The following is a 26,725-nucleotide window of genomic DNA, read 5'->3' as shown; positions in this document are numbered from 1 at the left end:
CTGCTGTGGGGTCTTCCTCCCTCCCCGGAAATCCTACTGACTCTGCCTGGGACTTGCTCCAAGTGGGGGCCGTGGAGAAACTGCCAGGCCCAGGGGTCCATGGGCATAGTGGACGCAGAGAGTTCCCATGAAATGTATTGAGTTTTAAGAGGTTCTTCCCACCCCAAAGTGCTGGGGCCCACTGCTGGAGATCAGTGCACACACTGCTCTCCTCCTCTTGGCCCAGCTGGTTACCCAACTCAGAACTCAGAGGCCCAGCCCCACCACCTCCCAGATTGGACCAGGTAAAGTTTGCTCAGGTTCTGTCACCTCCTCTGGGAGGACAGGGGTGGGAGGCTTTGTAGGTGGTGGTAAAGGCTTCTGAGAGCTGCAGAGGGTTTCAGGATTCCAGCTCAGACAGGAGCAGAGATGCTCCAGGAGGCCCTGGCAGTGGTGTCCACTTCCCCTCGAGGGACTCCTCTTAGGCCCCAGTGTTTTCTGTGTTCAGAGCTTTGGGAAATTAAGGTGCCAGGAAGCTGGCCCTGGAGTGTCCTTGGAGGAGCCCTGCCCTGAGAGTCTGGGGTTAGATTCCTCTGGGAGGCCTGAGGCTTGGGAGAGAAGGCAAAGGATCTCCTAGTCTGGCCCCACCTGAGAGGACTCAGGGGGCAGCTGGTAAGGGAGGGGTGCTCCGCATAGGGTAGGACAGGGATGGGGTAGAGGTTGGCAATGTTGGGTTAAGGAGCTGAGAATGGTCTAGGAGGCAGGGATGGAGGGGTGTGGTTGGGAACAGGGATCAGAATGGGAATAGGGTAGGTTGGAAAGAGGAGGGTGCAGCTAGGGATGGGGTCTGATGAATGGGTAGTGGGTGTGTGCTAAGCATGGGGTTGGGAGTGGGGCTGGAGCTGGGAGGGGAAAGAAATGGGCTGGATTTGGGGATGAAGACAGCAGTGGACAGTGATGGGGATGGACTAGGAATGGGCCTTTCAGAGGTGGGGATGGGCTGCAGATGGGCCAGGGGTGGCTGGCACAGGAACTGGGTTGGGGCTGGAGGTTGGGATGGACCAGGGATAGGGGTGAGGCTGGGTGGAGATAAATTAAGGACGGAGTGGGGCTGGGCCGGGTTGGAATGGAGTGGATTTGGGATTGGGACCGGGAGCTGGGAAGGAGAGGGATGAAGCTGGGCCTGGATAGGGATTGGAAAGGTGGGGACGGGGCTAGGTTTGTGGCTGGGGACACCACAGGTGAGAATTTGGGACACGGGAAGAATGGCCCCGTGCAGATGGGTATACCCGCCCGGGCGCGGGGTGCAGGGACTGACGGCGAGGGGCGTGGGGGCGCCCCGGGGCAGGCCGGGAAGGGGGGGCGGGCCTCCCCCCGGCCGGGTCGGGGCGGCGCTAGGACCGAGCGCGCGGAGTGAGCGAGCCGGGCGGAGCCAGCGCCCCCCGCCCCCCGCCGGCCGGCTCCCCTCCCCCGGCCGCTGGCTCGCTCGGCTCGCAACGCTGCAGAGGCTCCGAGGCGGCGGCGGCGCGGCGAGTCCCTCTTTCCCTCCCTCCTTCTCCGTCCGTCCGTGCGTCTGTCCGTTCGGCCTCGGTCCGGCCCGCAGCATGGCCGGCGTCAGCTTCAGCGGCCACCGCCTGGAGCTGCTGGCGGCGTACGAGGAGGTGATTCGGGAGGAGAGCGCGGCCGACTGGTGAGCCCCCGCCCCCGCCCCCCAGCCCCTTTGTCCCCGCGCCGCCGCGCCTTTGTTTCCACCCGGCCCAGTCGCCCCGCAGCCGGGAGGGAGGGGGAGACCCCGAAATGGTGCAGCGGCCCGGGAGGGCCAGGGAGGGGCTGCTTTTGTGCGCGCCGGGGGAGGGGCCGGGCCGGGCCAGGCGGGGCACCGGCGGACCCCAAGCGCCCGGAGGCGGCCCCAGCCGCGCGGTGGGAACGGTGGCCGGACGCGGGCTGGAGAGACGCAGGGTGCAGATGTGTGGCCCGGGGCCTCCCGGCCTTGTGGAAGCCCATCGCCCGCCCCCTCCCCTTTGCCTCGGGCCGGGCGGACAGGTGTGCATGGGCGGCCAAGGGCACCTTTGCCACCTTTGAGCGGGCGAGGACGGGGCAGGGACCGAGCTAGCAGAGCCAGCGCAGCCTACCCGGCCCAACCCGGCCCCGGCCACAGCACAAAGGAAAGCTAGGGCGGGGGAGGAGTAGAGCGGGCTGGGGGCCGGGGCGCCCCGCCCACCGGGGGGCCTCTCGGAGTTGGGGTGTGATGGAAAGACGTTCATTGCCACAGGGCCACCGCCAAGTGACTCCTGTTCCCCTGAGGGGTCGAGGCGGAGGCAAGGATAAGTGCTCTCCTCGATGCCAAGGGGATTGCAGGGAGTAGGCAGCTGGGCTGGGACATGCCAAAGGAACTGAACTGCCTGCCTAGGGAGCCAGGTGGGGTCCCTGGGAGGAAGCCCCCAGGCGCACCACTCTGCAGGGAGTTCCCAGAGAAGGATGAGGGGGTGAGTGGATCCACTGAGCCCCTAGCCCGGTGGCCCAGGGGCAAGGGGCTCTCAGCTCCTCTGTGGGGGAGGAGCTGGGCTGCCCTCTCCTCCCCTCCCCAGCTGTTGTCTCCCCCTAGGCTGTGGGAGGGGTTGGACCACCTGCTCTGGGACTGGAGTCCCCAGGGTGGCAGGAAAGCCAGGGGGTTTCACACTGCCCCATTCAGGAATCATCATTCTCCCAAGATACTCTTCTCCTGGGGCAGATGCCCATTCTGTTCCCTAGGGCTCTTCTCTCCTTGGCAGGCAGGAAACACAAAGTGAAGGCAGGTCTGAGGGACCTCACTTGGGCTGGCCTCACCCTCATGCTGGGAGGACACTGACCTGGGGGCTGGAGGAGGGGACAAGATGGCCAGGCATCCATGCCACAGTACTGCAGCACTGGCGGGCGGCCAGGCCTGGAGGGATGGACGCGGGAGACAAGCAAGCTCTCGTGTCCTGCGGGTCAGTCGCAGGAGAGGCCAGCACAGGCTAAGCGGGCAAGCGGCCCATCCGTTGTCCCAGCCCTGCCCCATGGGGACTGAGATCATGGGAGGAGTTCAGGGCAAGTGGCCGGCTTGGCCTGGTGGAGGAGCTGGCCTTGGGATATGGGCCATGCCTGGAGAGAGGCACAGCCCACCTCAGAACCCTTGCCCTCCAGTCTGGGGGTGCTGCCTGCCACCACCCCATTTACCCCTACCTTCCCAAAGGCAGAGCTCCCACAGCCACTGCTGGCCCACATCCTGCTCAGCAGAGGCCTGGGCTCCCACCACCCAGCAGCATCCATGTGGCCAAAGTGAGTTATTCATCACTGGCGTGCCTCACCCCTCCCCCACCCCAATCTGCGTTGTGTGTGGGACACACACAGATGTACACATGCACCGTCATACATACATACATTTGCTCACTCCCAAGGGCCCAGATAAACATTTGGTAGAAAGGATGTGAGGATCACCCTGCAGAAGGGGACATGAGGGCCCCCAGCACCTAGCACAGAACTCCACAGGGGTACAGTGGAGTCTCAAGACTCAGGGGCAGACCCTGTACTCAGAGGCTGGAGGAGGGCGTCTTGGGTAAAATTGCTGTCTGGGCAAACGGGGCTTGGCACTTCCCTCCCTTACCTTGCCTCTGAGTGGGGAGTAGGGGTGGGGGAGTTCACTCCTAGGTGGCTCGCTCTGAAACGGACCGCTGCCCTGATGCTGGCAGCAGGGGACCCAGGAAGTCAGACTGTGTAGTGAAAAGAACTAGTGTTGTCCTGGATGTGATCCGACTTGCTATACATAGCCACACCAAGTCTCTGCTCCTCTCTGGTCCTCTTGAAAAGAGGAAAAGGGGATTGGGCTCAACCATACCTGGGATACCCGAGGCCCTTCCAGTTCTGATATCCTGAGAGTGTGATTGTCCTGAAGAATCCACCTGCCCTGAGCCCCCCATCCTCAGCTGACCCCAGGATCTCCCTGGAGCTGCTACATTCCAGCTCCCACCTCACCCCAGTCCACTTTCTCTGGCCAAGATGGTCCCACCTTCACGAAGCTTATAGTTCAGGACAGTGTCTGTCTCCAGGGGTTGGAGGTGGTGTAGATTCCTGCCCCGCTCCATCCTGATTCCTTGCAGTTTCACCAGCTCCCACCCACCCAAGGCTCAGGCCACCTCGAATGTGTTTGAGAAGCACCGGTGGTCTAGTGAGCACTGGGGCAGGCTCAGGTGCCTCTTCCTGTCCCTGCTGGAGTGTGGTAAGCGCTTTGGGGAGGTGCAGCGCAGGGCAGGGCTTCATGGGAGCTGGCATTGGGTCCCTGAGAGATTTCAGTCCGGGATGGGCATGGGGTGGAGAAACAGGTCTGGCCTCCCTGTGAAGGGAACCACACATGCAGAGGCTCCAGGTTGGGAAATATCCAGAACTGGGCTGGGAATCAGGGAGTCATCCAGTGTGACCCGAGTGTATGGTATGGATACGGAGGTCTGGTTGGAAAGGCAGGTGGGCGGAGCTCAGGGTTGAAGGCCTGCTGAAACCTTTGAACTTAACTATGGTTTCCACCAGGTAAGGGCCAGGGCTGCAGCAGGAAAGGTGGCTGCAGGTGGGTAGGCAAGGAGTAAAGAATGGAAGGGGCAGGTTCCTGGGAGGAGCCAGGGTCCCTCAGAGAGCCTAGGAGAGGCTGACAAGTCACCCCAGGGAGGTGTGATGGCCAGAGCAGTGTCTGGGAACCAGGGTCTTGGAGTTCTGCCTCAGTTTCTCATCTGTGGAATGGAGAAGGTAAGACCCTGCTTCTCTAAGGGCCTTTTGTTCCCAGTGGTGGGTTAGGGCAGCCAGACAGGTGGTGGGACAGCTGTGTTGAGAAGCAGCTGCCAGGACTGTAGCCTGGGCAACAGTTGGACCAGGAGCTCCCGGCCCCACAGCCCACCTGTGTCCCTTTCAGGAGGGAGGGATCCCGAGAAGCAGGGGGCTGGGGGCCCATTTGGCTCTGGCAGTGACTTGTGCTGACCTCATGGGGCTGGGCCTGGACCAGGCCCTCCCTGCTCCCTCCTTGCTCCGCCCTCCACCCTCCTCCCTCTCTCCCTTCCTCCCTCTTTCCTTCCCTCCCATTTCCCTTGCTCCTTCATTTTCTCTTCATCCCTTCACTTCCCTCCCTTCTCTTGTCTTCTCTGTCTGCCTCCTCTCCCTGCTCGCTTTCTCTTCTGCATCTCCCTGGTGCTCCTGCTTCCTCTCCTCCTAGCCCCCTACCTTGGCAGTAAGGAAAGGGGAGCTTGGGGGAGGGGCTGAGCCTCCTGCACCTCCGGTACATGACCTTTATTCCTGGCCCCAAGCCTGTCCTCCAAGTGGGTCCTGGGGAGGAGCTGTCTCTGTCTTCCCTTCTGTGAAATGGATGCTGTGCCACTGCTACCTGTGTAGAAAAAGCTAGGGAGGAGGAGGAAGGAGGAAGGCTGCTAGGTCAGCTTTCTGCCAAAGCTGAGAGGGAAGGCAAGGCCAGCAGTCCCAAGAGGCCAGAGCCTCAGCTAGGGCGGAGGAGACCTAGGGCTGGAAGGCTAGGAGAGCACATTCACCCAGGGGCCAGAGTCCAGGCAGGAGTGACCATGGTGACCTCATCCCCATTTCAGAGAGACTGAGATTGAGACTGAGGGCGTGTCCCCTTGGGGTCCTTTGTGTTCAGGAGAATGCAGCTGGGGTGGGCCGGTCGCGTGCCAATTGCTGGGTTGCCATAGTTACCAGGGGATGCCCAGAGCTGAACAGCACCAGGTTCTCTCTCCCCATCCCCCTCGGTGTGGGGGGAGGGGCAGTGGGTACCGAGGCACGCGCCAGGTAGGTTCCTGGCAACGGCCAATGGGGATGAGGAGCGGTAGCCAGGGAACGGTAACCAAGGAACCGTCGCCTTGGAATCTCCATCTCACACCGCTGGCTGGGTTGCAGGCTGCTAGGGCCAGGGCTCCGAGGACGCAGCACACTGGCTCACTGGAAGCAAGCGACTGGGCAGCGATTTCTTCCCCACTGCTTGCTCCCCACCTGACCCAGTCCCCCTCCATCAGATCCCAGACTGTCCCTCACTGGGTTCCAGCCTGAAATGGTGCTTAGCCATTGTTGTCATGGTGACAAGGCTTAAGTGCTGGGCTGGAACCCCCCTCCTGTCCTGCCCCCTCTGTATCCCTCCTACCCCCCCGAGAGCCGTCTCCACCCAAAATTGGCTGCCTGGGCCCTGCCAGTTCTCCCAGCCACCCCTCCCTCTCCCCAGGGCTCTGTACACATATGAGGATGGCTCAGATGACCTCAAGCTTGCAGCGTCAGGAGGTAAGAATTCCAGCCATTCCTTTGCCTTCCTCTCCGCTCGCTCCTCTGGTTGTTTTCTTCCCCACCCGCCTGGCTCCAGGCCACCTCGCTGCCTTCATCCAGCAGACCCACACTTGTCTGGCCAAGTGTCCTTCCTGTGGTTATCCCTAAGATCCCCAGGGTGGGGAGGGAGGGAGACTTGCTTCCTGTTTGATTATGAGAAGACTGAGCCTCAGAGAGGGAGAGTGACTTGCCCGAAGTCACACAGCTAGGCGGGAACGGGCCTGGCAGGGATGGCCCAGATCACCCCACTTTCTTGAGAGCCCTAAAAGGTTTTATTTTACCTCAGTGGGTGCCAGCCCCGCGTGAGACTTGATGTGTGAAGAACACTTCCTCACTTCTTCCCCAAGGTCCTGGGGGATTCAGAGGCAAAGCTCACACCTGCCTGCTGCCTCTTTCACACCAACACAGAACTCTGGGACTTCCAGATCTCTGGCGGTGCCTGCAGAGCCCACAGGAAGAGTCTTTGCTTTGGGTTCCAGGCCCTTTGTGGGGGAGGGATTCAGGAGATGGCGCCTGACACCCTCCTGATTCCCCCAGATGGGGGCTTGCAGGAGCTCTCTGGCCACTTTGAGAACCAGAAGGTGATGTATGGCTTCTGCAGCGTCAAGGACTCCCAGGCTGCCCTGCCGAAATACGTGCTCATCAACTGGGTATGCAGCTATGGGCTGGGGAAGGGAGCCGAAGGCCCAAGAACGGTTATCCTCCGTCCCACTCCACTCACTGACACTGCTGGAGAGAACCCCACTAGTCCCGGGAAGAGAGCCCTGGGCCTCAGCCTGCCGCCAACTCTTGTCCTTTCCCGACACCCCCTTTCGCTGGGTACTTTGCAGGTTGGCGAAGATGTGCCTGATGCCCGCAAATGTGCTTGTGCCAGCCACGTGGCTAAGGTGGCCGAGTTCTTCCAGGTGCGAGCAGGGTCAGGGCTTATGGGGGCGGTGATGGGAGGGAGCCCTGCCGCCTGAACACGCCTTCTTCCTGCTGCAGGGCGTCGATGTGGTCGTGAACGCCAGCAGTGTGGAAGACATAGATGCGGGCGCCATCGGGCAGCGGCTCTCCAACGGGCTGGCACGGCTTTCCAGCCCCGTGCTGCACCGACTGCGGCTGCGTGAGGATGAGAACGCCGAGCCGGTGGTCAGTGTGCGCCCCGGGCAGGCTGGCCCTGCCCAGGGCTCCGCCGTCCGGTTCCTCTCAGTCCTCACCCTTTGCGTGTGGGGGCTCCTGAGCGCTCGGCCTGTGGGCTGCGCTCACGCCAGGCCGCTTGACTCTGCAGGGCACCACCTATCAGAAGACCGACGCAGCTGTGGAGATGAAGCGGATTAACCGCGAGCAGTTCTGGGAGCAGGCCAAGGTGTGGACCCCGACCCCGGCCTGCAGGCTGAGCTGCCGCTCCCTGTCCTGACCCCATGGGGTAGCTCTGCCTTCTCTCCCTAAGGGCCTCGCTTGCACAGCATGGCCCATCTTACGTGCTTCCCCTACTGAAAGAGCGAGCCCCTGAGTTCTCAGAACCCTGGGTTGGGGATGGGCTGGAGGGCTGGGGCGGGCCCCAGGCTCAGGGCCTGCACTGCCTTGGCACGGGGTGCTGCAGAAGGAGGAAGAGCTGAGGAAGGAGGAGGAGCGGAAGAAGGCTCTGGATGAGAGACTCCGGTTTGAGCAAGAGCGGATGGAGCAGGAGCGGCAGGAGCAGGAGGAGCGGGAGCGGCGCTACCGGGAGCGGGAGCAGCAGATCGAGGAGCACAGGTGCGCCCCGCCCCACCCCCGGGGTGCCGGACCGTGGGCCCCACGTGGGCCCATCCTGAAGGCTTGCCTGCACCTCTCATTCCAGGAGGAAACAACAGACTTTAGAAGCAGAGGAGGCCAAGAGGCGGTTGAAGGAGCAGTCTATCTTTGTAAGTTCTTAGTCGGGGTTCCTGTCTCCTGCCCAGGGAAGCGAGGATGGTCCTCGTGTTCCTGGGCCTCTTGCGGGGGGAGTAAGTGTCTTGGGGACAGTGCTGGGCATTCTGGGTACCGCTGCATGGGCATGGGGTAGCATGCAGTGTCAGGCCTGGTACCCGATCATGTGAGGCTCTGTTCCCTGGCTGTGGAAAGAGACCTCCTTGGAGAAGCTAACACTCTAGACCGAAAGAGAAAATCTACCTTGACCCAGACCCTCACTGACCAGGCTCCTCCTGGCCCCGCCCAGCAGGGCCTGAGGGGCTCGAGGTGGATTAGACATGCTTCCTGCACTTATATGGGGCTCGAGGCCTGGTCCCCACGGCAAGAATACTGCAGAGCCATTGAATGGATCTGGGCTGGAGTTCTGAGCATCTACATACAAGTGTGTGTAGTGTCTCTTTGAGAACAGGTACTTGTTCCAGGGGTGCTGGCTGAACCTCCAAACACTGGGATGGCCCATAGGGTCATCATGATTGACCCCTTCAGAATCACAGTGGAGTCAAATCTTCATGCTTTGAATTTAATCTTATACTTGAGAAATAGTTAAGATCATTCAAAGCTGAGCATGGTTAGAGTTTAGGACAGGAGGTGGGCAATAGTCGTCTGGACTGGGACTGTGTTGGGTAGCCGTTGGGCCACGGGGACTCAGACAGACTCCAAGGTCACACCCACAGGAGGCTGGGAGGGAGCTGGCAGGACAGCCCTGCCGGCACTGGCATTAATGGCTGTCATAGGTCATTCCACTCACGTTAGCCCCTGGGGGTGGAGAGGACGTGTGGTTAGTAAGCTGCAGCCTCATTCATTCAGCAAACCCTTGCCACCTGCCATGTGCCGGTGTGAGAAACATGGTGGAGAACAAGATGAACAAGGCTCTTTTACAATTAATTGATTAATTAGTTTATTTTTAATTGTGGCAAAGTGTACATAACATAAAACGTACCATCTTTACCATTTTTCAGTGTACAGTTCCGTGGTGTTAAGTGTATTTATATTGTACAGCCGTCACCACTGTTTATCTCTGGAATTTTCTTCATCTTCCCATACTGAATCTCTGTACCCATTAAACACTAACTCCCCACTGCCCCCTCCCCCAGCCCCTGGCAACTGCTTTCTGCTTTCTGTGTTTAAGAATGTGACTACTCAAAGTACCTTGTATGAGTGGAATCACGCCGTTATTTTACCTTTTGTGACTGGCTTATTTCATTTAGCATAGCATCTTCAAGGTTCATCCATGTGTCAGAATGTCTTTTCTTTTGAAAGCTGTTAATGTTCCATTGTATGTGTATACCAGATTTTGTTCATCCATTCAGAGCAATTTCTTTTCAAAAAAGCTTGTTTTTATGGAAAATTTCACATACGTACACAAAAGTAGAAAGAATAGTATAGTGAACCCACTGAACTGATTGCTCATCTTCACCAATTACCAGTGTTTCAGGCAAAGGCCTACAGTGTCACATCATTATTTTATAGTCTCATCTGGCCCTTCAAGTGTGGCTCATGTGACAGTGGCAGTAGGTGTTTTAGCAGGTCACTGTGGTTACCCTGCAACTTCAGGTCCTCTGAGGGAATTCCCACATGAGAAACTTTGGCATTTAGAAGTGCTTTACATTGGCTTAAGGAGCTGTTCTGCTTTCTCTCTTCTGATAAGAATTGCATTCCTTATGTGAGTTCCCTTTTTGCCCGGGATGCCGGGGAGCTTCCATTTATCTGAAGATGCTCAGGCATAGCAGTGCTATTGACCTTTATGGTTAGTGCATTGATGTCTCTCTCCAACCCCAAGCTCTAATTTGTTTCAGTGTTTTTTTTCACAGTGTTATGTAGTTAAGGTTTTTGTGGTAAGCTGCCTCTGGTCCTTTTTTTTTGAACAAGGCAGAGGAACCTAGCAAGGTTATACTAGGCAGGGGCAGCGTAACAGCAAAGGCTGGTGGGATGTACATTTTGGGGGGAAGGCAAGGAGCCTTCCCCAATGACTGGAGCCCGCTGGGAAATTTGGGAGGAGAGAGCAAGGTCAGAGGAGGAGTTTAGACTTCATTCTGGAAGACACAAAGTGGCAGTTGGGGTGACAACCCTCTTGAGGCTTTTGGTGTGATGAGTTCAACTGAGGAAACAGGTATGAACTGAACCTTGGGCTGGCCACTCACACACATAAGTGAGTTCTTATCCTGTATTACCCACAGAGGGTGGGAAGATGATCCAGAAACAGGAAATTATGACGCAGTGTAATCTGCGGAGTATGCCTGGAACACCTCATGGGGACCCAGGGAAGGAAATGACCTGAATGGGCCAGGGACCCCTTCCCAAGGAGGCAGTGCCCAAGCTGAGGCCGGAAGCAGGAAGAGCTGGACCTGGGGTGGGGGTCGGGTACTTGGGGAGAGAGATTCGTCTCCCATGCCAAGGCACGGAGGTGGGAAGTTGTATGCATGTTCCAGGAACTGCAACTACATCATGCTGAGGACTTTATGCCTGCATCTCACAGGGTGTGGGCGAGTCAGGGTGGGAGGGGAGCGTTGTGAGAGGTGATGGACTAGATCAGGCAGGGAGAAGGGAACATGGGCCAAGCAAAGGGGCCCCACCTACCTCTACTCCTGTGGTTGCAATCTCAAAACAGCGAGTGAAGTGGACATGTGAAGGGCAGTAGGGAGTGGTGGGGACTGTGGTGAACTGGACAACACACGCCCTGTGGGCTGCTACAGTGCAGCTCTAGTCGATGGCTGCTTTGGGACACGCTGGCCTGTGTTGCCAGGGCTTCTGGCATTTCGAGAGAAACTGGAGACCCTGATCTCAGTAAGAAAACCTGATTTTTAAGTGATGGCGACTAATTAACATTTTGAAAAGATCCTTTCAGGTCTGTAGAGAAGAAATGGGGGGAAAGAGAACAAGGAGGCAGGGGACTAATGAAGAAACCTTAGTCGTGATACCAAGATCCACGCAGCAGTGATGGAGGTGTGGTTGGCTAGGTGCTGGGGTAGGAGGTTCGAGAAAAGTTAGCTGCAAATCAGGGAGTGCTCCTGGGTGGCCCTGGGTGCCCAGGGGCCTATCTGGACTGGAGATGAGGTGGCTGAGGACCTTGCAGATAGAAGGTGCTGTGTGACTGGGTCGTGAAAGTGGTTCCAGATAGTGGAGGAAACATGGGGGCTGTAAGAAAGCCAAGAGCTCCTGTGGGAGTGGGGTGCTCAGAACACCTTCCCTTTTGGTTTCCAGGGTGACCAGCGGGATGAGGAGGAAGAGACCCAGATGAAGAAGTCAGAATCGGAGGTAGAGGTGAGAGCCAGGGGGACCAGACATCTGAGTTTGGTAGGGCTGCCTCAGTCGGGCCCCGCCTGGCCTGACCCTTTCCATGTGCCCCCAGGAGGCAGCAGCCATTATTGCCCAGCGACCTGATAACCCACGGGAGTTCTTTAAGCAGCAGGAAAGAGTTGCATCGGCCTCCGCAGGCAGCTGTGATGTGCCCTCACCCTTCAACCACCGACCAGGTAGTCCCAGCTCCCACCCCCACCCAATCCCCACTCCTCAGGTTTTGGCCTTGAGCCTCTTTGGGACCTTTCTTGGAAGGGAAACCTTGCCCAAGGACCCCTTGGAGAAGGCAAGGCCAGTCATCGAGTGTGCTTCCACCCGCCACCTCCAGGTGGCAGGGCTGAGAAGGGCTCGGGCAGGGTCAGTGTTGGGCCTGGGCTGAGCAATGGGCTGTGCTCGAGCCATCTGGGCATTTCACACCAGGGCTAAGGCATCCCCCTGGCTGCAAGGAGTAGCCCTGCTGGGGTTGAACTAGGTCTTATCTGAAGGGCTGTGGGTGCATGGGGAGTGGGCTCTTTCCCTGGTCCTGAGTTTGAGCAGCCTGGAGCCTGTACCCAGGGTTCCCTGTTGGATTCTCCCTGTGCAGCTTCCACCTCTCCTTGAAGCCCCCTTCTGCTCCCTGTCTGCTGGTCTGTTTGCCCCTTCTGTGTGCTTGGCTCTGGGCTAGGGTTCCAGGGGTGGGGCAGGCTGTTCCGAGGCGTGGGCTGCCCTGAGGCTGGTTGCATTGTGGCGTATCAGGCTCTTTGCTGTGTGTGGCTGGTGTGGTGGAGTCATCTGTTGGCTTGAGGCTCTGGCCCAGCTTGGCTGAATGTGCGCCCTGGCTGAAGGCAGCTTGGACATCCAGGGCCAGCTTGGGGGTGGATGAGGCCTCGGGGTGGGGGTGGGGGAGACTGACCCTCTCTTGTCCTCTGTCTCTCTCTCTGTCTGTCTCTCTTGGCAGGTCGTCCGTACTGCCCTTTCATAAAGGCATCGGACAGTGGGCCTTCCTCCTCCTCCTCTTCCTCCTCCTCCCCTCCACGGACTCCCTTTCCCTATATCACCTGTCACCGCACCCCAAACCTCTCTTCCTCCCTCCCATGTAGGTAGCAGACCCCAGGCCTCCGTGGGGGGGGGGTAAGGAGGGCCCCCCGCTTCCCAGCAGCCCCCCTGCCCTCACTCCCCCAGCCTGACTGCTGACCTCTGGTGTTTGTCCCCAGAGCAGGTACCGCCTGCCTCTTTCCCCTGGCCCTGAAGGGACACTGGCCCTTTGGGGCCTGGCTTATAGGGTCTGGAGCTGTGGTCTGGCCCCTGGGGGGCCTGGGGAGCTCCCAGCCCCGACCCAGACTCTAGAGAGGAGGGGCTGGTCAGGCCCCAAGGTGGACAATCCTGGTTCCACCTGGCTCCCTGGCCCTTACTGACCAGCCTAGGGGTTTATGTTCCACAGGCAGCCACCTGGACAGCCACCGGAGGATGGTGCCCACCCCCATCCCTGCCCGGAGCCCATCTGACTCCAGCATGGCCTCTACCCCTGTCACTGAGCAGATCGAGCGGGCCCTGGATGAGGTCACGTCCTCGCAGCCTCCACCACTGCCACCACCACCCCCAGCAGCCCAAGGTGTGTGAACGGCCCTAGCCCCTGGGCTGGGAACGCCAAATGGCCATGGTAACAACCCCCCAGGGATCTGGGCCAGACTGTACTGCCCTGGAAGTGGCTGGGGCAGCGAGGAGCCCTGGTCAGACCTGCCCTCTCTGAACCTCAGTGTCTCCCTGGAGTGGGGATTGCACCTTCCTCCCAGGGCTGCTGAGAGGTTGAAAGACACTAGGTAAAGGGGCGGTGGGGCCCAGTGGGTGCTAGAAGGCACTCTGCATGGAAGTCTTAGTGGAGGCCTTCTTTCCCGGACTCCTCAGTGGGTGGGCAGGGTACTGTAGGGTGCCTGCCCAGGGCCTGCATCCTTTCCTGGGAGCTGATCACATGTCTCCTCCATCTGTGCTTTGACAGAGACCCAGGAACCCAGCCCCGGCCTGGATAGTGAAGAAACCAGCAAGGAAGCCAGAGCAGCAGACCCTCAGGCCTGGGCCAGCCCGCTGGAGGAGTCCCCTCAGGCACCAGAGCCTCCCCAGGGCCAAGGCAGCCCCACAGAGGACTTGATGTTCATGGCGTCTACAGAGCAGGCAGTCCTGGCTGCCTCTCTAGAGCCTGCCATGGCTGGAGCCTCTGCAGCTGACACCCCAGCAGCTGATGCCATTGAAACCGACACTGCCGCTGCTGACACCAGTGTTGCCAACACCGTCACTCCTGCCACTGCCAGCCTCATTGACCTATGGCCTGGCAATGGGGAAGGGGCCTCCGTACCCCAGGCTGAGCCTAGGGCCCCCACACCACCCTCAGGTGCCGAAGTCACTCTGGCAGAAGTGCCCCTGCTGGACGAGGTGGCTCAGGAGCCACTGCCGCCGGCTGGTGAAGGCAGTGCCAACCTTCTCAATTTTGATGAGCTGCCTGAGCCACCAGCCACCTTCTGTGACCCAGGGGAGGAAGTAGAAGGGGAGCCCCTGGCTGCCCCCCAGGCTCCAACTCTGCCCTCAGCTCTAGAGGAGCTGGATCAGGAGCCGGAGCCGGAGCTGGAGCCAGAGCCCCAGCTGCTGACCAATGGCGAGACCACCCAGAAGGAGGGGACCCAGGTGGGGCTGGGGCTGCCTAATGGGAGGGGAAGTGGTCAGGGCTGGAGCAGGGGGCTGACCCTGCCTTCCTTAGGCTTGCAGCAGTACCCTGCCCCCTTTCTCTGTGACCCACATTGTTCGAGGGTGGGGGGGAAGCTGTATTTCATTCCCCCTCCCTGGGCCAGCTCTGCTTTTATTCCCAAGGCAGGCATCTGTGTTTGCCTGGCAACCGCTGATAGAATCGCTGGTTGCAGGGGAAACGTGCTCAGGCCTGGTAGGTCAGCCCTAGTCCTGCTGGGTGGGACCCAGTGACATGGAGCTTTTCTCCTACAGGCCAGTGAGGGGTATTTCAGCCAATCACAGGAGGAGGAGTTTGCCCAATCGGAAGAGCTGTGTGCAAAGCCTCCACCTCCGATGTTCTACAACAAGCCTCCAGGTAGTACTGGGATGGGTGATGGAGAAGAATTTGGGTGGCGGTGCTGTGTTCAAGTGTGGACAGGCAGCGCCCCCCTCCCCACCACACACACAGCTGGCACAGCTCCCCAGGGTTGGGAGGGACACAGGCATGGATCTGCTGGGCCATCTCCTTAACTCCCCTCCCTTCCCTACACCATAGAAATCGACATCACCTGCTGGGATGCAGACCCGGTACCAGAAGAGGAGGAGGGCTTCGAGGGTGGCGACTAGCGGTGATGCTTGCCCTCAGGCTGCCCTCGCCAAGGCCGCCCACCTGCGCTGGCCTCTGGCCAGACGGCCCGTAGTGCCTGCACTTGCAGCAGCTCCGCCTGGCACCCACTCTGGATTCCGGCCCTGGCCGGGGACTTGGCCGCTTCCCTACCCACAGGGCCCTACTTTTACAGCTTTTCTCTCTTTTTTAAAGTTGATAGGAGACTTGTACAGTTGACTGGTTTTCCTCCCGTTGGTAGTTGAGATGCTGTTGCAAATTCCACCCCCTTCCCACCCGGTCCAGATTGTAGCTCTTAGTCCTCCCTGCTCACTCAGCTGGCCGGGGTGGAGGCCTCACCCTGCTTGGGGCCTGGCGTGGGGGGAAGTTCTGGTGGGAAAATGTTCCCCCCACCTCTTTTCCTAGTTTTCTGTTTCTTGGAAAAATATCACTTTGTATTCTCTGTCCAGGGCTTCAGATATTTTGCACGAATTTTAAAACATGGCAATAAATGGCTCGTGGGCTCTGGTTCCCTGGGACCCGCCCCCTCCCCCCTTCTCTTGACCCCTCCCAACCTGGTCCGAAGGAAGTAGCAGGCCCAGCTGGGGCCTCTCAGCTTCCTGGCCCTTTCCTGCCCCCTCCTGCTGGGCAGGTCCCAGGCTGGAGGCCCTAGGCGTGATTCAGGTCAGGGCTATGGGTGGCCCCTTTCCACCTCCTCCCTCTTTGCTTGGGTTCCTTTTTCACGTTCAGTAACTGTTTTTTGGAAAGCACAAACTTCTGTAACAGGTCGTGCTCATGTCTGTTAATAAAGAAATCCAGATCCCTTCGGGCCTGCTGCTCCGGGCCTCCAGGGGCTGATCTGGGGTGGACCGCCTGCCACGACCCCAGTCCCAACTCTTCCCACTTCCAAGGCTGCCGGGGGCGCCCTCGCCAAGACCTCAAGGGCAAGGAAGGTGGGGTATGAGGCTCCCTGGGGAACCGGCCAGTGGTTTGAAGCAGGCAGACCTCAGGTTTAGTTCTACACCCTCAGGCCGGTTTGTAGCTGAAAGGCGCAACAAGGTTCGGTCCCGATAAGGCCGGGCACACCTGGCCGCCAGAACCTTGGGTGCAAGCAGTGGGTGCCCCCTCCGCTTGTACCAAACCAGATCACACACCTTTATTATCCTCAAAATGTAACAAACAGGGTAAGAAATCCCTCCCTCCCGCCCCGCCCCACCCCCACCCCCCACCCCCGCAGTCCAAGGGAAGCGTTTAAAAAGCCCCGCAATCAGGCCAGGAGTCCGCGGGTGGGGCCCGGGACGCCGGGCGCCCTCTATACGGCTGTAGTCCTCCCGAACAAGGGGATGGAGACCGGCAGGCGCCAAGCTCCGTGCTCCAGTGGCTCTCGGCTGCTGAGCTCTGAGTCGGTCCAGCTGGGGAAGACCCGACGGCTGCGGTCCGCCTGCAGGCAGAGCGCAGGGCAGGGCGGCGCGGGCCGCGGGGCACTGGGCAGGTGCAGCGCCGACGTGTAGCCCCGGTCCAGGAAGAGCGGCTTGTAGCTGGGCGGCGGCTGCTCCTGTTTCTCCGCGCTGTCGCGGCGGCTCAGAAAGGGCGTGACAATCTTGCGATAGAGGCCGCGCGTGTCCGTGAGCACCTCGCTGTAGGGCGGCGGCGGCTCGGCCATCAGCACCGCCTCTTCGTAGCACGGTGGCTTGGACGTGTCCGATTCCGCTGCAAAGTGGGAAGCGGTCCGAAGACGTGAGGCTCTCCGTCCTCAGCCTCCCGCAGAGGCCTTGGCCAGCCGCCAACCCCAGACCCAGCCCGCTCCCTCCTCCTAGCTTCTCAAGGAGGCTGTCCTATGGAAGCCCCGCGGGTAAGCAGCGATCCCGCCCCCTTTCGAGGCCTCGCCCACCCTAGTGACCCAGGCTGCCCTCTGGCGGAGGTCGGTACATACCTTGGCGCGGGTAGCTCCACGGCCGCGGCGGTACTGATAGGTGCTGCGGCGGTGGGTGCGGAAGCGCGTGGTGGTGTGCGTGCGGGTGCGCGTGCGGCTGCGCGGGCCCGTGGTGCAGCATCGGATGCACGTGCACATGCTGGTGGGCGTGCGCCGGCGCCTCGAGACGGCCGCGGTGAGGTGGTGGCGGGGGCGCCAGGCCAGGGGGGCTCCCGGCCTGGCTGCCCTCGAGCTCAAGGGGCTCCAGCTCAAGCGCGCGCAGATTCTGCTCACGCAGCCGCTCCTCCTGGCGCCGTTTGAGGCGGCGGCGCAGGAAGCTGCAGAAGCAGCAGAGTAGGACGATGAGACCCCAGATGAGCCAGAAACCGGCAAAGCACGTGAGGAACGTGTAGGTGCCCTGGGACATAACCATGGCGGCGGCGCGGGCGGCGGGTCCTCGGCTGTTTCACTGGACAATGGGCTCCTCGACGTGGCCCCGGGCCCGCGCCAAGCTCCCAGATGCCTCCAGCGTCACTCGGGGACCCGCGGCCGGGGGCTGCCCGCAGCTGGGTTCAAGTCGTGCGCGCGCAAGCAGGGGGCAGCAGCAGCGGCGCCCGCTTCTTCCCATGGCGCCGACAGGCACGCTGGCGGGCCTCACCCGGGGCCGCGCGGGACCTGTGGGACAGACACAGGGCGCGGTGAAGGCGTGCTGTAGCCCCGGACGACTTCCCTGCCCGCCCCGGTGCCCTGCGCAATCCCGGGGAAGCGTCCTCTACGGAACCTCCGCACTCCGCGGGGGCCCGGTGACGTCACCTGGATGACGTCACGCTCAGAGGTTTCCCCCGTAGGGCTTTCCCGTATCTGAGACCCGGCCGCCGCCACCTCCCAGCCGAGGTGACTCCAGGCAGGCCAGCAGGGGGCGCGCGAATGCCAGGTTCGTCCTCAGTGCGAACGGAGATTCGCCATCCGCATCCCCGGGGTGCAGGGTACCCCAGCTCCGAAAGGGCTTGAGAGGCCCATAGGCAGACTCCCAGGGCGCCGAAGGGGAGCCATGGCGCAGTTGTATTGCGGCGGAGAAAAGGTGGTCCACCTCCTAGGCCCCCAAAGCAGCCCGCCGGTGCCCAGCTTCAGCCCTATGCATACACACCTGGCAGCTCCTGGCGCCCTAGGCCTTGTATCCGCTCCCAACCCTGGATGTCCAAAGCGTGTAACATTCTGGACCGCACCGCGGCTTCCTGCTTGTCTCAGCTCTTGTAGGGGGGGATCGGGCGGGTGGTTCCCGCGGCTACTGCGTGCAACCCGCCTTTGTCTGAGCCCAACGCGCCACCGCCGAGCGTGGGCCGTTCCCTCTTTTCCTTTACTCTAGGCGCCTCCGCTCGCTGAATCCCAGCTCCGTCTCCGCTTCCTCAGCCTCCTACCCATGCGCAGCCCCACTTGGCCCTGCCCTTCTAGCTCCAGGCCGCCATGTCTCTTCCCCCAATTCCTTTCCCTCTCTGCAGAGGGTAGGAAAATTAGCTCAAGTAATCGGTACCACCTGGTTCCACATCACTCCAGATGGGCACCTCTAGTTCCATTTCCTCTCCACAACCAGGGTTGAGAGGGGAACCTTGCATCCTAAGAGGTATGTAGGAGGGAGCCCTAACTGAGGAGGGACAGGCGACTGTTCACCACCCCCTCAGAACAGGAATGACCCCTTCCTGACTGCCTTATACCCAGGGGCTTTCACATACAACCCTTTGGGGTAACAAATTATTCCTGTTTTACAGATTTTACACAATTAGCTGTGTGGATGGCAGTTGACGGTTCCATAATTTGAACCCAAGCCTGGCCACAAAACCCTAGCCTGGGGTGGGAGAGTGCTGCTGCTTGAGCTACTTTGTGGGTCTCTTCCAGGAGCCCCGTGGACCCCCCATCCTCAGCATGCCCAACCAAGGCACACATGCATTCAGCTCTGGGGGCCACAGTGAGCCTGAGCCCCAAGCTGGGGACCCCACATTAAGTTGACTTAGACTGGTCTGAGAGCAAGCTGGGGGGAAGCCAGGCCACACAGGCCACCCCACACTTCTCCCCCAGATGGCTCCTTTCTGACTCCGTGACTGCTTTGTGCCATGTGCCATTGGTGCCCGTGCCAGTCCCTTTCTCCTGGGCCTGTGTTCCAGAACACACAATGGCAGGAACAATAGCTCCACCCGCCCCCTCGACAACCCCACCATGAGGCTGCCATGGTGACGCAGCCCAGATAAAAACACGATGCTGCCAGTCACTGGGAGTTAATTAAATCTGTTATTCTCCTTTTCCTGAGCCCACAGGAATTTTCAGGAGGGCTCTGAGGAAGCTGGCCCTAACTAGGGGGCTCCTTGGCCTGCAAAGTAGGAACAGCTCTGGGTCAGGAGAGCACTTCTGGGGCTGGAGGTGATGGAGTTTAGCTGAATTAGAAATAAAAATACCTGCCAAGGGTTGTCTACTGTGTGAAGCCTCATTCTAGGCCCCTTCCATGCAGAGTAATCTAATGCAATCTTCAACACCACCTTCTCACTGGGGGTCATGCCCATTTGATGGATGAGACAGTCTTAGAGAAGGAAGTGACTTGCCCTGGGTCACACAGCTAATAAGGGGAAGAGCTAGGATTTAGCCTGAGTGTGAATCCAAAGTCTGTGTTGAAACACTTTCCCCTAAGTGATGAGTGAGATGTAAATAAATGCACGTGAGCACTCAGTACAGGAGATTTGGCAGTCGTGGGGACACTGGCCAGGCTGGCCAGCCTGTGGCCAAAACGCGCCTTCCTACTCCTTCCTACCAAAACTTGGTGCTTCTGGCAACCAGTCCTCAGCTCAACAGTGGGAAAGGCTACAGGATGAAGGAGAGATGGAATGGCAGCTCTAGGGTTAACAAGGAACAAAGGACAGGGACTGTGCCCTGAGGGGTCCAGCTCAGCTCGCTGGGCATTAGGAGGACTGGGACAGGCCACACCCAAGACCCACTGGGTGCCACTGTCGCCTCTCAGCCTGTCTCATCTATCAAATAGGCATGACCCCCAGTGAGAAGGCAGTGTTGAAGATCACATAAGATTCTGTGTGGAAGGGGCCCAGAACAAGGCCTGACACACAGTAGACAAGCCTTGGTGGGTATTTTTATTTCTAATTTAGCTAAACTCCAGCTGAGAGGCAGGAACTATTGCTGAATTTTACAGACTTGGCCTCTGTGGGTCTGAGAGAGGAAGTCTGCTTAAGGTCTCACAGCTGAGCTGGCCCTCTGACCGCCCCCCACACAGGGCTGGTCCATAGGAGTTGCTCAGTAATATCTCATCTAATCCACAGTAGTTGCCCAATATATAAATGTCAAGGAATTAATTCAGGCTTTTCCAAGTGCTCTTCCTGACCAAGCCAAGCTTCTCAAAGCCTTTCCAAAGGGCTGTTCCTTTATCCCCTCACGCCTGTGCATGCTCCTGTCCGGGTCTGGGGCGCCCTTCAGACTCAGACCCTGCCTCTTGCTCACAGCCACTCACCTTCCCCATCCCCTTCAGATGCATGCCTGGTCCCTAGTAAATACCAACTCCAACTGTGTGCTGGGAGCAGAGCCTTTGGCCAGACTCATCCTTAAGTCTGCCGTTTTATGATTTGTTTTCTGTTTGTTTCCTTATTCTCTTTTCTTACCTTTTTGCGGGTTATTTGGACGTTTTTCAGGATTCCATCTTGGTTTATTTGTGGAGTTTGTGAGTATATCACTTTGTAGGGTTTTCTTAGGCCACACACTCACTGGGAGCACAGCAGGGGATGGGAGTGAGAGCTGGAGGGTGACATGTTGTCTCAGTTTCCTCGTCAGTGGCCGTGGAGAAGAGTGAGCTAATCCATACAAAGGGCTTGGAGATGCCCAACAAACATGAGCACTGCTGTCCACAGTTTCAGAGCTGGGGGTGCAGAGGTGTGTGCCCCCGGGCTGGATGCCACAGAGAGTTCTCAGTCACCCTATAAACTACGTGAGCATTCTGCCCATTTGACAGATGAGAACACTCGGCTCAGAGAGATTAAATGACCCCCAAGGTCACACAGATCTCTTACTCTAGGGCCTGGTGCACTGCTGTGGGCACCTCCCACATTACTCCTCTGTATGGAGAACCCCGGCCCCCTAACCTTAGACCCCAAAGATCTGCTGCTGGCTCTTTTATCTCAGCAAAGGGCCCACCGTTTACACCATCTACCAAATCCTGTTGTTTTTAACCCTCAGTATAGTGTGTCTTCATCTGTCCACTTCCTTTTGTCCCCCCACCGTAGCTGGCTGGGTCAGGTCACTGTCATCTCTCACCTGGGCCCCCATTACCGTGCTTGCCACCACTCTCTCTACTTCCACGCTGTGCTTCTGCCTGGCCTGCCACTCTCCACACTGTCCATTTCCCCCTGGCCTGCTCCTGAACCCAGCTGCTACACAGCCTCGCTGCTCTCGCCCCAGCGTGTGCTCCTCAGCCTCACCTGTTACCTCCCTGGACGTGTCAGCCTCCAGCTACCTCACCCTGCAGGGCTGGATGAGAGGTCCAACGATATCAATCACAGTGTTCTGTAGTGGCCTGTGTCCAACACGAGGGCTGCATCTGCCTTGATCATCTGGCATACGGTAGCTCAAAAACCACTTGTTGAAGGAGTAACTGGAGGTGTCCAGTTACCTGTTTGGTCTTTTAGCTGTCTGACAAGGAATACCTCAAGAGCTAGGTCTGCATCTAGTTCATTCCTGGGAAATGTTGGCCATTCACCAAAATGTCACTGAGAAAGCAGCTCTCAGCCCTCACAGGGAGGTTTGTAAGCAAGCTGAGGATGCATACGTCTATGTGAATAAAAGGAAAAGTCTACGTGGAGATGTGTACCAGGGGCTCTGGAGTGGAAAGAAGGAATCCCAGGCAACAGGGGCTCTGGGTCACAAGGGGAAGCTGTGGATGTGACACCAGAGTTGCTGGTCAAGTGAAGGAATAGGCATTCAGGCTGGGGGACAGAGGAGAGGAGGAGAGTATGGTGTGTGGAATGAGGGTGGGGTAGGAAAGGTGACCGCTCACCTGTCCTGCGTGCCCTGCACGTGCCAAGCCCCCTGCTAACCTCTCTAGATTCATTACCTCAGCGAGGAGGGAGCTGCTGCCATCCCCACTCTACAGGCAGGGAGCTGGGGCCTGTACAGGCCCACATAGCCTGTGGGCTTATGAAATCCAGGGCACTGTAAAGCCCACTGTCCTGGCAGGAAGGCCATTTTAGGGAGGCACTGGTGACATTTTTACACTCCTCCCACACCAAGACAAATGAACTGAAACCAGAGAGAGATGATGGCAACTGTCCCACCTGCCACAGTCGGCCAGGCGCAGAGCTGGCCAGAACCTCATTTCCAGCGAGGCCAAGGTACTGGCTTGACACCCTCACCTGCAGGCAGCATCTCTGTGATCCAACCTCAGCACAATGCCAGGAACCCAGGGCTTGCGAAACTGCAAACAGTACAACAGAGATTGGGGCCCTAGTGGGCTGGTGTCTACTGTACTCAGATCTGCCCCTCCAAGGGAGTTGGCCACACCTCAGGGGTTGTGGCGGGGGGGAAGCGGAGGTGATTGTACCCTCTTTTGAGGGGCAGCCTGGTGAACACGCAGAGCACTGAGCAGGGAGCCCTGGGTTCAAATCCTACTTATACCCTGCCCAGGCTGTGTAATCCCATCCCAGCTATTCCCATGCCTGAGCTGAAGTTTCTTCACCTGTATGACAGAGACAATGAGACCTTCCTGGCAGTGCCAAGGTAGGAGCAGAACCGATGGGGGATGTGAAAATACACCAGCATATACAGCTGCACTTGACAAACCAAATGCCAGCACCTTGCAGCCTCAAGAGGCTCAAATGTGGAAACTGGCCCATGGAACTACATCTACACAAGCCTGGAGATGGTCTAGCAAAAACTGCCATCACTTTCCCTTGGACTAGAGATCTCAGCCTTGTGACTCTCAGGCTGGACACAGTTCATGGACATGTTTTGTTGGCCCATAATCATTTTTGAAAAATATGATTAGCTGCCAAGATTTAAAAACCAGGAGATTTAACATAAATTTCTGGGTCAACTTGAAAACTGGACAACCTTGTCATACCAAGTCCACATTCTCAGATGGTGACACAGACTGCAGCTGATTAGTGCCCTAGTCCACCTGGGCCTTGAAGGCATTTGGGTTTCTAGCCCCTGAGCTAGACTGAGCACCCATAGGGGCCAGCAGTGCATGGGCCCATCATTGCTAAATTCCTTCTGCTACAGCCAGGGCTGCAAGCTGACCAGGCCACAGAGCCCACAAACCAAGGAATAGGGCCTTGGGGGTTTCCCGGGGGACTGAGGTAGCCCTCACTGCTCAGCTTCCCTCAGAGAGAGAAAATGGAAGGAGGGAGGAAAGGAGGCAACCCAGCCATAGCACGGTCCTACAGAGCATCTGGGGGCAAGAATCTGGCTGCTTTTGCTGGAAGAAGGAAAGGTGTGCCAAGGCCTAAAAGACATAGGGAATTGCCTCACTGGAGGAATGCAGAAGAAGGTTAAGAATGCTCCTCTAGAAGGCTCTACAGTTCTTTTCCGCCTGGCTCACAAGAGATAGCATGTAGCAATACTATAGCAAAGAGGGGCCATGCCGGCAGAGAAACCTGCACTGGAAACCTAGCTCCACCACTTATTAGCTGTACAACCTTGAGCAAGTCATTTTACCTCCCTGAGCCTTGGAGTCATCATCTCTAAAATGGGGATAATAAACTTACCTTGCACAATGTTGTAAGCACTAGGAGATCATGGATGCAGAATGCTCAGCACAGGTCTCACACAGCAGGAACAGAATGAAAGGAGCCTGTGAGTAATTCCAAAGGCACTCCTGCCTGTGGGAGACTCAGGCGTGACTTAGGATACCACCCATCTAAGGGCATCTATGTCAAGGCCTCACATGCCCAGGTAATGGTCACCTCTGGTACCCAGGAGACCTCCCTGGATGGGAAAGGAAACCCAAGGGTGGTTGTGGTCACTGGGATGCTGGGTCCAAGGCCTGCGGTTGGGGCTGGCATCTGCTGAGTCAGGCCCGGGAGAGATGGCAGGAGGGCCATTTCTCTCCCTCAGCACGCTATCCACTGAGGGGAGGTTGGGAGGGGAGCCAGAGGTCATTTCCTCTGACTCAGCGGCCATTCTCCTCTCAGAGGAGCTCCCCTGGAAGATAGGACATCTCCATGTGGCGCTGGCCTGCCTGTCGGCCAACCTGCATGCCACCCAGCACAGTCTGGGCTTTGTGCTCAGACAAGAAAGGGACACTTGTGATCCAGACAGGGGGTCGGGTGCTTCTCTTTGGCCTGGGATTCAGCTTCCCTGGGTCAGCAGTGTCCTTTCCTCTGCTACTGCCCACGCTCCTTCCACCCCTTCCCGGAGAATGGTGGCTTGAGAAGAGGAGCAGAGACCCACCGCGGGCCCAAGCCACGGTGTGGCACATGCTCTGGCCGTGAGGAGGAGGGATGCGAGCGTCTTTCATCTCCCCTGGTAGGGACCATCACCTTTGGGGCGCCCAACTCGGGTCAGGCCATTTCGCTGGCGGGGGTGGCGGTGGTGGGGTTTGGGTTTGGGGTGACGGGCACAGACCCCGGACCCATGCCTCCTCCTCCCGTGGCTGGCCCAGGGGCTGGCCCGCCCCCACGTTTGCTGCCACCCCAGGAGCCCTGCTGCGACGACTGCAGCCACGTGGGAGCCAGCTCCTGCCCACGGGGCCGCTCGCCCCCCACCCCCACCCTCGACGGCTGTGGAGGCAGGAACACCCAGACGGGCCAGAGGGTCGAAGTTCCCCCCACCGCGAGAGGGAGAGTCCCCCGGGGCTTCAGCCCCTCGTGGGGGCGGGGATAGGGGGTCGCCGCCCTGCAGCCGCGTTGCCGGGGAGCGCAACCCGGTTGCTGTGGCAACCGTTTCCAAGCGAACCGGCGGCGGCTTGCGCCCTGCTCCCGCTTCTTGGCTCACTGGCGCCTTCCCTCTCTCTCCCTGCCTCCCTCCCTTCCTCCGGTGTGGGCTGGGGGAGGGGCTGGCCGGGGCGGGGGTCCGGGGCGGCGACCTGGGGCCAGGGCGCGGAGCCGCCCGCGGGGAGGGGCTTAGCCCCGGGACCATCTTCCGCCCGCGCTCCGGACCCGACCGGCCCGCCACCGCGGTACTCACGGGCCCAGGCATCCTCCTCGAGCTCGTCCTCCTGGCTCGGGGCGAGCGGCACGGGCCCCGCGGACAGAGCCCGCGACCCGGGGGAGGCGGCGGCGGCCCCAGGGAACGGACTGTGGCAGCGAAGGCGGCTCCGAGAGCTGGGCTGGAGCCGCGGGGCGCGCGCACGGGCGCGTACACGGCGCGTACCGAGCCCGGCGTGCGCGCGCGCGCGGCCGCCGGCAGAGGGCCCCCACCCCCAGTCAGTCGCCGCCGAGGATGCTGTCCCGGGAGCGAAAGGCTGAGGACCCGGCACCCACCTGCCGCACCGAGACTCGGCAGGCAGGGCGCCGGGTTCACCCTGCACAGGGAATGCCCACGCCACGCCGCACAGCTCCTGGCAACAGGTTGTCCGGACCCGGCAGACGCTAGCAGACCCGGTGCACACCGTCGTCGGCTGAGCACACAGGATGCTCAGCCAAGGAGCTGAGATGGAGAACGAACCTACCTACCTACCTACCTCAACCCGGAGAACGCACACATGTCCAGGCCCTGGCCACATCCTGACAGGCACCGCACACACGCAGTGGGCAGGGGCTGGAGCAGGCAGGCACCCCAACGTGGCTCCAACTCACAAATACATAGCCCACTCCCAACTCACGGCCCTTCCCACTGTGTTCCCAGCACACACTATCACATGTCTAGTAAGAAGTAGCACAGGGAAAACCTAGTGCTGGATCCATAGTCCTGGCTTTCATGGACCCTGCTCATCCCCAGGGAACAGAGGTGAGCTCTAGTGAGGGCCCCGCTACCTAGGCTGAGTCTGAACCTGACTGTCCATCAGCCTCTTAATTGGGTTCTTTGTTTCCAGTCCAAATTCTCCACCATGCTTAGGGTGGTTTTCCAAAAACATCCTCCACCATCATGTTGGCTGGGGCATTTTGAGTTCCAAGTGACAGAACCTCAGAACAAATAGGCCTGAGCTCAAAGGCATTTGGCACATGTAACTGCGAAGTCCAGGGGTAGATTTTAGCAGTGATCACAATTGTGTTCCAGCAATGGAATGAGGCATTTATCTGTTCTCTCCACTCAGTTCTCTTCTGTTTGCATTATTTTCAGGCAAATTTGCCGCCAAATGGTGGCGAGGATGACCCCACAGCTCTAGGCACAAGCCACCCATCCCCGGGGGAACTGAGAACCCCAATTCTTCCCCAACAGTTCTAGCAACCCCCTAGGTTCTTTTTGGATTCATTTTGGCCAAGTGCCTGTAGGTGATCCAATCGAGGTATGGGGGAAGGGATATGTGTTCAGCCACCCAGTATGTTACCTTTTCTTTGAGCACCCTGATTTCATTGGGGGACTAATTTCACCCCATTAGTTGCCCCCGATGTACAGTGGGCAGGTTCCCAGCCTGGTCATTTGGATTCCTTGGATCTGGAGCTCAGTGGTGCAGAGACATAAACATGGCTGTAGCATATTGCTTCTGGAGGTTGTGCCTTGATGAGCTGCCTCAGTTCTGATTCTTCCCCACTCAGCTCCTCCATATCTTTTTTTTTAAATTAATTAATTAACTTTTGGCTGCACTGGGTCATCGTTGCTGCGCGTGGGCTTTTCTCTAGTTGAGGCGAGCGTGGGCTACTCTTCATTGTGGTGCATGAACTTCTCATTGTGGTGGCTTCTCTTGCTGCGGAGCATGAGCTCTAGGCTCACGGGCTTCAGTAATTGTGGCACGCGGGCTCAGTAGTTGTAGCTTGCGGGCTCTAGAGCACAGGCTCAGTTGCTCTGCGGCATGTGGGGTCTTCCCAGACCAGGGCTCGAATCCATGTTTCCTGCATTGG

The 26,725-nt window shown here is 58.9% G+C and overlaps 2 protein-coding genes across 3 annotated transcripts; one reads left to right on the top strand and one right to left on the bottom strand.

The window, feature by feature from the left end:
• Window positions 1-1,455: 1,455 nt before the first annotated feature.
• Window positions 1,456-15,297, top strand: DBN1 (drebrin 1). 2 transcript variants are annotated; one of them, XM_065873262.1, is made up of 15 exons: window positions 1,584-1,669; window positions 6,206-6,261; window positions 6,841-6,953; window positions 7,134-7,208; window positions 7,288-7,434; window positions 7,574-7,651; window positions 7,889-8,040; window positions 8,126-8,189; window positions 11,437-11,496; window positions 11,585-11,708; window positions 12,470-12,607; window positions 12,953-13,123; window positions 13,508-14,187; window positions 14,500-14,602; window positions 14,783-14,853. In XM_065873262.1, exons 1-15 carry the CDS (start codon window positions 1,584-1,586, stop codon window positions 14,851-14,853), a joined length of 2,118 nt encoding a protein of 705 aa, XP_065729334.1. The 2 variants fall into 2 exon arrangements, with proteins under 2 accessions (XP_065729335.1, XP_065729334.1); XM_065873263.1 differs by lacking the exon at window positions 12,470-12,607 and having other exon boundaries at window positions 1,456-1,669; window positions 14,783-15,297.
• A 667-nt stretch (window positions 15,298-15,964) lies between these two features.
• On the bottom strand, window positions 15,965-25,049 carry PRR7 (proline rich 7, synaptic). The gene is made up of 3 exons (XM_065875149.1): window positions 24,912-25,049; window positions 16,764-17,417; window positions 15,965-16,540 (listed from the first exon to the last, which is right to left on the bottom strand). The coding sequence occupies exons 2-3, from the start codon at window positions 17,173-17,175 to the stop codon at window positions 16,143-16,145; spliced, it is 810 nt and encodes a 269-aa protein (XP_065731221.1). The 5' UTR covers window positions 17,176-17,417; window positions 24,912-25,049; the 3' UTR covers window positions 15,965-16,142.
• Between the last annotated feature and the right edge of the window lie 1,676 nt (window positions 25,050-26,725).

Source organism: Phocoena phocoena, chromosome 3, assembly GCF_963924675.1.
Source record: "Phocoena phocoena chromosome 3, mPhoPho1.1, whole genome shotgun sequence".
NCBI classification, from domain to species: domain Eukaryota; kingdom Metazoa; phylum Chordata; class Mammalia; order Artiodactyla; family Phocoenidae; genus Phocoena; species Phocoena phocoena.
This window is presented reverse-complemented; position numbering and strand designations above follow the sequence as displayed.